The sequence below is a fragment of the Aythya fuligula genome, chromosome 23, assembly GCF_009819795.1.
Source record: "Aythya fuligula isolate bAytFul2 chromosome 23, bAytFul2.pri, whole genome shotgun sequence".
Classification (NCBI taxonomy): Eukaryota; Metazoa; Chordata; class Aves; order Anseriformes; family Anatidae; genus Aythya; species Aythya fuligula.
In genome coordinates this window covers 3,276,105-3,285,680 of record NC_045581.1, presented here as the reverse complement: position 1 = coordinate 3,285,680, position 9,576 = coordinate 3,276,105, and the positions used below count along the sequence as shown (strand labels likewise).

Genomic DNA, 9,576 nt, shown 5'->3' with positions numbered 1-9,576 from the left:
CTGATGCAACAGCCCCGGGGTGATGGTTATGGGGTGCCCGGCCGGCTCGCCGTGTCCCACGGGCCTGAGTCACCCTTCCGGGGCCACCCCCGCGTCCCACGGGGCCACTCGGGCACGGCACTGATGCCACTGCTTCTTCTCCCCCTCCCCCTTAGGACAGAGGGATCAAAGTCCCCCGGCAGCTGGGGAGGGGGCCCAGCGCCTTCATCCCCGTGGAGGAGGTGAGAGAAAGGGGGGGACACGTTGGTGGCTTTTGGGATGTGGGGTCCCTGCGCTGGGGGGGGGAGCAGCTGGAGGGGGTGAGGTGGCAGCACAGTGGGTTATGGGGGGGTTAACTGGTGAGGGGCACCCCCGGGGGGGCTGGCACCCAAGGGTGGGGAGGGGGTGTGTGGTGGGGGGTGGGATGGGGAAGGGTCACCTAATTGGGGGTGAGGTTTTTAGGGTGGGGGGAGCGGCTGTGTTGCCTCTCCCCGTGCCTCAGTTTCCCCACTTGTCCTAACGCAGCCATGTTCCACCCCCCACCCCCCCTCAGCACCCAAGGGTGCTCCCCCCTCCTCCCGCCCCCCACCCTCTGGGGGGCCGTGCCCCAAACCCCCCGCTCTCCCCGCAGCCCTATCGCGGGGCCGCCGTCCCAGATGGTTCCTCCTCGGGCAGAGATAACGCCGGGGTTTCGTCACCGCGGGGCTGGGGGGGGGGGGGGGCCCAAGCCCCATCTCCTCCCCACCAAACAAACAACCCCAAACGACACCACCGCTGCGCTGAGCGGGGCCGCCATGGGGACCCCCCCTCGCCACCTGCCCCATGGGGCTGCGGGGACGGGAATAGGGGCTGGGGGCACCCAAGGGTGCCCGTACCGGGGGAGGGGAAGCTGGCTGGGCACAGCCGGAGGGGTGAGTGTGTCCCCCCCCGCAAGGGGCTGGGTGCTCCTCGGCGTGTGGGTGCCACCGCCGGGTGCTGCCCCGTGGAGGTGTCGGATGTTTTGGGGTGGGGGGTGGAGGGGGGTCCTGAGCTCACCCCCCGTGCCCCGCAGATCCTGCAGGAAGGCGTGGAGAGCAGCCGGCGGCAGCTGCTGATCGAAGCCTTCGTCTCGGCGGGGCGGGTGGACAACATCACCATGGTCATGGGGCTGCACCCCCAGTACCTCAGCAGCTTCTGGAAGACCCAGTACCTCCTGCTGCGCATGGACGGGCCCCTGCCCTACCACAAGCGCCACTACATCGCCATCATGGTGAGCGCCGGGGGGGGCACGGCCTCTTTGGGGGGGGTCCCCAAGGGGTTTGTGTGGTCCCAGCAGGTCTGCTGGGCTCCTGCTTGGAGGTGTGGGGGTGTTGGATCCCATGGGTGGGCACCCCTCGGGGTGGTGGTCCCGAAAAGCTTGAGAAGCCCTTCTGGGGTTGGTCCTGGGGTGCGCATCCCCTGGGCAGCTAGGGGCTGATTTTGGGGGGCAGGACCCCCCTGTCCGGACCCTCATCCCCAAGGAAACCCCCTGTGGGTGATGGAGGGGTGGTTGTGGTTGTGGCTTCTCCAAGGGCTTGTATTGGGGTTGGGGGGTCCCTGGGCAGTGCTGGGGGGGGGCTGACTGCTTGGGTCTCCCCGCAGGCAGCAGCCCGGCACCAGTGCTCCTACCTGGTGGGTCTGCACATGGGGGAGTTCCTGCAGGTGGGGGGCAACCCGGCCTGGCTGCAGGGGCTGCACTGCGCCCCCCAGAAGCTGCGGAACCTCAACGAGATCAACAAGCTGCTGGCGCACCGGCCCTGGCTCATCACCAAGGAGCACATCGAGGTGAGAGCGGGTGCCCCAGGGCACAACACCCCCAAAATATGTGGGATTTGGGGCCACGTCCCAGGGTACGACCCTTTTGGGGCTGGGGGGGGTCCATAAGCTGGAGGGCAGGGTCTGTGCTGCGCTGGGTGGATGGGGAAGGGGTGGCTTGGGGGCTGGGGGTGTCCTCCTGTTGAGGTCCCTTGTTTTTTTTGGGGGGCACATCCCAAACGCCCTCCCGCCCCCCTGCTTATCCTGGCTGTGGGGTGTAGGGGGACCGAGCCCGACCCCGTTCGCATCCCCTCCCCGCAGGCTCTGCTGAAGACGGGGGAGCACAGCTGGTCGCTGGCGGAGCTGGTGCAAGCCCTGGTGCTGCTCACCCACTACCACTCGCTCGCCTCCTTCGTCTTCGGCTGCGGCATCAACCCCGAGGCGGAGCAGGACGGGGGGCACGGCGCCAGGCCCCCCTCGCCCCACGGCGACAGCAGCCCTGCCTCTGAGGACAGCATGGGGTGCTCGGGGGTAAGGAAGGGGGTCCCTGTGTGGAGAGGGAAGGGGACAGCATTTGGGGGGGGGCTGGAGCGTGTCCCTGTAGGGCGGTGGATGTCCCCTGGTGCCATCACCGTGCCCGGAGCAGCTCCATCCCTTTGCAAGGCGTTGGGGGGACACACACACTGTGCTTGCAACCTCTCAGGGCTCCAAGCAGCATTAATTCTGCTCTTGCTCCCCCCCCCCAGGGCAAGGACGCCCTGCAGGAGGTGGAGGCGCTGATGGAGCGGATGAAGCTGCTGCAGGAGAGCCAGCAGGAGGAGGAGGGCGTCACGCAGGAGGAGATGGCCACGCGCTTCGAGCTGGAGAAGACGGAGAGCCTGCTGGTGGCTCCCTCGGGTGAGGAGAGAGAGGCGCGAGGGAAGCGGGGTCCCTGCGGGCTGGGGAGCTCGGGGGGGGGGGGGGGGGGGGGGGGAGAAGGAGATGAGGTCCCCGCGGTGGGCGCAGGATGTGGCGCAAGGTGCAGGGTGCTGGGGGCTCACGGCCGTGCCTTGCAGACCTCGCCGACCACTCACTGCAGTCCAGCGTCCTGTGCTTCGTGGAGGACCCCGAGTTCGGCTACAAGGACTTCACGCGGCGGGGCGAGCAGGCGCCCCCCACTTTCCGTGCGCAGGTGGGTGCGGGGTGGGGGCTCCTGCTCGTCCCACGGGGGTACAGCGGGGTCCTGGCACCCCCAGTGCACGGGGTTGGGACCGGGCTGGAGCCACCTCGGCTCTGAAACCAGCTGCTAAGATTTGGGGGGACCCCAACAGAATGGGAGGGGGGATTGTGACCTGATTTTGTCCCCCCACGGAGCACCCAGCCCAGCATCCTTCCCCCTTCAGGATTACACCTGGGAGGACCACGGCTACTCGCTCATCAACCGCCTGTACCCCGACGTGGGGCAGCTGCTGGACGAGAAGTTCCAGGTGGTGTACAACCTCACCTACAACACCATCGCCATGCACTGCGGCGTCGACACCTCCATGCTGCGCCGGGCCATCTGGAACTACGTCCACTGCGTCTTCGGCATCCGGTGGGTGCCCGAGGAGACCCCAAAACCTCTCCCAGCGTGGATGAGGCTGACGAAACCCTGTGCCAACAGGGGACAGGGGGCTGGAGGAGGTCCTGGGTGTGCAGATGTGGGGGCTGGGGTGACGTGCTGTGTCTTTTTCCCCCCCCCCAGCTATGATGATTATGACTACGGGGAGGTGAACCAGCTCCTGGAGCGCAGCCTCAAGATCTACATCAAGACGGTGGCCTGCTACCCGGAGAAGACGACCAAGCGCATGTACGCGCAGTTCTGGAGGCACTTCAAACACTCGGAGAAGGTGCTGCCCCGTCCCCTTTACCCCTCCCCTGGGGCTGGGGGGGGGTGCTGAGCCCCCTGCCCTGATCCCGTTGTGTGTTTTTTTTTTTTTTTTTTTTATTTCCCCCCCCAGGTTCACATCAACCTGCTGCTGCTGGAGGCTCGCATGCAGGCGGCTCTTCTCTACGCCCTGCGCGCCGTCACCCGCTACATGACCTGACGGCCCCCGCTCCCTCCTCATCCTCCTCCTGCCCCCACCGCCGGGGGGGGGGGGGACACGGGGGGGAGCCGGGGCCTTAAAGACTTTGCTGCCGCATCGCCTCCTGCCTTACGGGGCGTGGAGCTGGGGAAGGAAAAAAGGGGGGACGCCCCCTGCCCCGTATCCAAGAAGGGGGGGACCCCCGTGAAGCTGCCGGGGCCGTGCCAGTGTGCCCCCCCCCACCCTCCCCAGGGGCTGTGGGGGTGTTCGACCACTCCGTGCCTTGTTTGGGGTGAGCCCTGATGAAGCCAAACCCCGATGAAGCTGAACCGTGCTCCTGGGGGGCTGCCCCCACCCCCAGCCCCACGGGGTGTGGGGCCGTGCTGCTGCCAAAAGTCACCGGGGAGCACCCAGAGCTCCAAGCCCCCCCCTCACCCCGGTGTTTCCCCCACCTTTGGTGCCCCAAGGACATCCCCTTAGTGCCTGGGGGGCTCCTTCCAGGGCCCTGCCCGTGCCCCCCAACATTTGGGGCTGGGGGTGCCTCTGAAATGGGGTCCCAGGATCGGAGCCAGGTGAGGGGTGGCAGAGCTCCTGGTGCCTTTACCCCCCTCCTCGTGCCCTTTGGGGTGGGGTGGGGGCTGCTGCTGGGGCTGCACCCCCCCCCCCCCCCACTGCAGCAGCACTGGGAAACTGTGAAAAAATCCCCAAAATGCCCCTAATTCCCCTCCGCTCCCTCTCTCTGCTTGCTGCCAGGGCAGAGCCGGAGCCTCGTCCCCCCCCCGCCCTGCCTCTCCGTGCCCCCAGCCCCCCATCCCGGGGGTCCTGTCCCCGTGTGACCCCCCCACGCTGAGCTTTTAGGCAGGAGGCGAGCTGCATCCCCCCCCCACCCTGCCCTTGTCCTGCTCAGGGCTGGGTTGTTGGGTGTCACCCTGGGGTGCTCAATGGGTGCCAAATCCACCCTGCTGCTGCACGGGGGGGGGCAGATCCTGCACCCCCACACACACCTGGCTCATGCATTTGGGTGCCCCCACCCCCTGTGTGCTTTTTGGGGGGGCTGCTCCTGGTGTGTGGGGCTCACCACCTGCATCTCCACCGTTGTTTTAAGGCAATAATTCCCTTTTTGGTGTGTGAGGGGGGAGCTGCTGCCACCCACCCCCCCCCCAGGTCCCTTTTGGGCAGCCTGGCTCAGAGCGTCCTGTGTCCCCCCCCCAAGGCAAGGGGCAGTGCCTGCCTCTCACTCCTGCACAGGGCATGAATCTGGGGGGGCTTTGGGGAGAATCTGGGGGGGCTTTTGGGAAGAGGGAAGGGCAAGTGGGGCTGATTTTTTTTTTTGGGGGGGAGGGAAGGTTTTGTAAAGGGTCAGGGCTGGAGCACCCCTCCCATCCCACCCCTGTCCTGCAGCTCCCCCCCACCCCTCTCCTTCTCCCCTCCTCCAGCAGGACCCCCAGTGCCCCCCCCCTCCCCTCCTGCACTTTACTGCACAGCCCCTTCCTTTTTTTTTTTGGGGGGGGGGTCCTTGGGGAAGGGGCTTGTGCAGCTGTGGGGGGGCCGTGCCTTCACCCCGATGTGCCAGGGCACTTCCCCAGGGTGCGGGTCGCCCTGGGGGTGCCTTGGGGGGGGGAGAGCCCCCCCGCTCCCCCCTCTGCTCTCAGCATCTCCTCTTGGCTTGCCCCTGCTCCACCGTAGCTCCAGTTAAGTTATTTCTATTTTTGTTTTATGTTTTTTGTTGTTTTTTTTTTGGGTGTATTTACTCCTGACCGGGCATGGAAGTGCCACTGTGACTTTGCTACAGATCTCGTTTGAAAAATAAAATTGTTCTTTTTTTATTATTATTGTTATTTTGTGCTTTCTGACTGCCTCAGAGGGACACTTTCCCCCTATGGGGGGGGGGTTTAGGGCCGTGCAGAGAACCAAAAGGTGGAGGTGCATTTTCCCTTTCCCCTTGTTCAGCTCCCCATGTTGGTGGAGCATGGGGTGGGGGGGTTCCTGGGGTGCAGCCCTGGCTGAAAAATGTGTCTGCTTGGCTGGGGGGGGAGAAATGTGGGGGAAAAGCACACCCCCCATGCTCCAAGGTCCCAAAGGCACCCTCCTTGCACCCAAAATCCAGGCCCTGGGGTGCTGCTGTTCACCCACGTGTGGGTGTCCCCGGGGGGAGCAGCACCGGGAGCACCCCAGCATAGAGCTTATCAGGGTGGGGGCAGCAACCTCTGGCAGCCACTGATAACAGCCTGGGGGGGGGCTGATCCTGCACCTACCCCCTGCCTGCAGGTCTGGGGACATCCTGCAGAGGGGCCGCATCCTGCCCCAGTGCTGCCCTAATGGGCACGGGGGTGGCTCGGAGCTTGGGGAGGGGAAAAGGGGTGCAGGGGGAGTACTGGGGGGGGGTCGGGGGGGGACACGGAGCCGTGTTTGTGCACGGAGCCAGCTGGGGCTGAGCCCTGCGGCGCTGACTCACCGCCTCCAAATTCCTCCCGGAGTTTTTCCAGCCCTGGCCGGGGCTGTGCTCGGCCTCCGAGCTGCTGACAGCTGCCTCTGGGCTGGGGACAGGAATGCAAATCCCCCCCCCCCAGGTGCTGTTTTTCCATCAGGGCCCCCCCCGGGGACAGCACAGAGCACCCTGGGGTGCTGGGACCCGCGGGGCTTGGCACCAGACGGGGACCACGGCCACATCCCCGGGGTCCCCCAATTGCTCTGGTTGTGGCCAGCCCAGCCTCAGCTGGGGGGGGGGTTGGGGGCAGCATTTCAGCTGCAAATAATTGCATTTGCTCGTCAGGTTTTGAAAAGAAATGAGAAAAAATCTCCTCTTTTCGGGAGCTGGAGCAGCTCGGGAAATCAATGGCAACCATCAGAAAAAGGTCACGGGGGGGATTCAGAGCGCGCCTCCGCCCTTTGAGGGAGCCGAAGCGCTTGGTTCAAACGGGAGAAAATCCTCTAAAAGTGCCGCTTCTGATCACGAAGCCGGGAGGGGCCGAGCCTTTAGAAAAAGAAAAAAAAAATAAAAAAATAAAATTAAATTAAATCTCCTTTGCTCCAGCTTCTGGCAGAGCCAGCCGGGTGCTGCTGCCAGCGCTATCGGGTGTCCGGGATGGGAGCGAGCCCCGGGGGGCCCCGGCAGCGACGTGCCCGGCGCCGGACAGCCGAGCTGGAGCCCTGCGAGCTGAGCTGGGTGAATTTTGGAGCCCCGGGGATATCTCAGCTATGGCAAACCCGCGGCGGCCGTAAACACACGGCCAGTGTGCGGCCGGTGCCCCTCGAGGCTGGGTGGGCAGAGGTGGTGAGCTTGGGTCGGCTCCTCCAGTGCTTAAAAACACATCCTGAGCTTAATAATATGCGTTATATACAAAAAATCTGTGTGATATGTGAAGTATCTGTACGCACAGGTGTATTTGGGGTGGCTGGCAGCTGCCTGAGCACCAGCACCCCTCCGCACCAGCCAGCAGCACCCCAAGGATTTCTCCCCGGGAGATGCTTGCAGTCTGATCCCCACGGCAAATTCCCATGTCCATCCCACAGCAAGGAAGGGAAAACCCTTTTTGTGATGCATTCTGTAATTTCTGCCGGTCCCTGGTGGTGCCTGCAAGCTGCCAGCTCTGGCAGGGGCACCCAGCAGGGCTGGGTGGTGGCGCTGCACCCCTCGGGCACCCCCATTCACTGCCAGGCCCCGCTGCGTGGCTGGGTGTAATGAATCCCTTTTGTTCCCCCAAATCCTGCATAACTCGGCCTCAGCATCAAGCCCTCATTTGGGCTCTGAATCCTCCCCCTGCTTATTTTAAACCCAGCGAGGATTTACCGCGGGCTCTGCTGGCGCCCAGCATTTCCCCTGCTTCTCCCCAGGGCACGTGGGAAGGATCCGGCCCTTCCTTGATTCTTTTCCACTTTCCACCTTCAGCACCCACCAAGCGGGGGGCGAGCAGGTGCCGTGGGCCTCCTTTAACTCATCTCCGGGCTCATTGTAATGCTTTAACCCCTTCCTTTATTTTTTTTCAGGCGTTCACGATTATAAACTAATAAATTCCTCACCTGGCACCTAACGGGGGCCTGCAATTTGGGTGTGTGCGTGCCGTTTATCGGCAGCTCCCGTTTTCTGCCTTGCAGGGCAGGAGGCGTGTTAACAACCTCCCTACCTGTGGCTTGTGGCTGGGACCCGAACGCGGCGCCGAAATTGCGTGCGATTGCCCTCAATTGCAAAGCCCGGCGTGGTAATGGTGTTGGAGACGCAGCAATGCGGCGGGGAGATAATAATAATAATCGTGGGCTGTGCCGAACGAGGGCTTTCAGGCTGATGGAGCCCGAAGTGCTGCGCAAAATGTGCGTTACCCGAGGAGAGCCGTGCGCTGAGCTGCCCTCGGCACGGTCCTGATTGCTCAGCACAGCACCCGGGGGGGATCCTGAGCATCCCGAGGGATTCCCCGGGCAGGGATCGTCCTGTGTGGGGCCGTGGAGGGGAGTGGGGATGTCTGCAGCCCTTGTATCATCCTGGGGAGCAGCCACCTGAAGGCTCTCCATGGGTCGAGGTGCTGAGTTTGGGGCAGAAGCAAAGCGGCTGCGTGGTGGAGAGGGGGAGGCAGAGCTGTGGTTGCAGCACGCGGCTGGATTTTGTGGGGTGCTGGGGGCACGGCGACAGGCAGGGGGAGAGGGACTGGCCCTGCTGCTGCTTTAGCTCATGGGAATGGACCGTGTCCTGCCCCTGTGGCCCCAAATATCCCCGTGGCACCTCCTGAGCCTGGTGCCAGCCCCGCCGCCCTGCATGCCCCACACCATGCCCAGGCTGTGCGCATCCTGGGGCACTGCTGCGGGGCAGGGTGCAGGAATCAGGGCACACACTTGGCATCATTTTCTCAGCACTGAGCACTGCTTTTCCAGGTGGGTTTTACCCAAGAAAGCAGCTTCGCACCCAGCCTGTGCACCAGGGGCAGCCTGGGGTGGGCTCCTTTGGGTCCCCTGAGCAGCAGGAGCCGTCCCGATGGTGGGGGGGAGTCAGGGCCCCTCTGCAAGGGGGAGCAGAGCCTCCGAAACCAGCTCGACCCTTGCAGGCACAGAGGGGAAGCTTTGTAGGGTCGGTCAGTGCTCTTCGCAGCAGGTAACGAGCTGCTGGCCGCGGGTTTGGGGGTGACAAGCTGGCTGTCACCGGGAAGCCGAGGCGCTGTCCTCGCTGGGGACAAACTGGGCTAATCCCGGGGGAACGGCGTGCTCCGGGCAGCGGGAGCTGTAAATCCCAGAGAGCTGCTGGAGCATTTCAGCTGCTGACAAGCAGCCAGGCAGGATCGATGCCATGGCAGCCTGCGAGCCATCCGGGGAGGGGAGTGGGGGGGCTGTGATTGATGCGGTGTCACCGGGCTGCCGTGACACCCCATTTGGGGTGCCCCCCCCCCACGTCCCCAGCTCCAGGCCAGCCGGGGGCGAGGCACGGCGAGGGGTGCCAGACGATCCCAGCACGTCCAAAGCAAACAAACGGCACAGAGCTGGGATTTCAGCTTCAGAGGGGCCGCTGCAGCCCGCATTTCTTTGCCTGCCCTCGTGTTTGAGGCTCGAAGCACTGCCTGGCACCGCTGCTGTTGCATCAGCCGGTGCTGGGGAGGGGTTGGGGGTGTTGCTGAGCACCCCCCCCCCCCCCGGGGGCTGGGGCTGCGCTGCCCGCCTGCAGCTCCCCGGCGGCTCCGGGGCTTCGCTGGGTCGGCAGCGCCACTCGCTGGGAGCCTGCGGCAGGGCTGAGGGAGAGCTGCAAAGCTGCCGTGCTGCGGAGCTGTCCTGGGGTCCTGCTGCAAGGCTGTCCCGTGTC

General features: G+C 64.7%; 1 protein-coding gene across 1 annotated transcript; it reads left to right on the top strand.

Moving 5' to 3' along the window:
* Nucleotides 1–1,068: 1,068 nt before the first annotated feature.
* Nucleotides 1,069–3,818, top strand: SESN2 (sestrin 2). The gene is made up of 7 exons (XM_032202357.1): nt 1,069–1,228; nt 2,074–2,301; nt 2,505–2,679; nt 2,808–2,923; nt 3,135–3,325; nt 3,476–3,620; nt 3,732–3,818. Exons 1-7 carry the CDS (start codon nt 1,115–1,117, stop codon nt 3,816–3,818), a joined length of 1,056 nt encoding a protein of 351 aa, XP_032058248.1. The 5' UTR covers nt 1,069–1,114.
* Nucleotides 3,819–9,576: the final 5,758 nt, after the last annotated feature.

What these genes read in the sequence shown, in the direction of transcription:
- SESN2 (XM_032202357.1), top strand. Translation starts at nt 1,115, where the DNA reads ATGGTCATGGGGCTGCACCCCCAGTACCTCAGCAGCTTCTGGAAGACC. An exon ending in GCCACTACATCGCCATCATG is followed by an intron (nt 1,229 to 2,073) that starts GTGAGCGCCGGG and finishes CCCTCCCCGCAG; the next exon opens with GCTCTGCTGAAGACGGGGGA. An exon ending in ACTTCAAACACTCGGAGAAG is followed by an intron (nt 3,621 to 3,731) that starts GTGCTGCCCCGT and finishes TTCCCCCCCCAG; the next exon opens with GTTCACATCAACCTGCTGCT.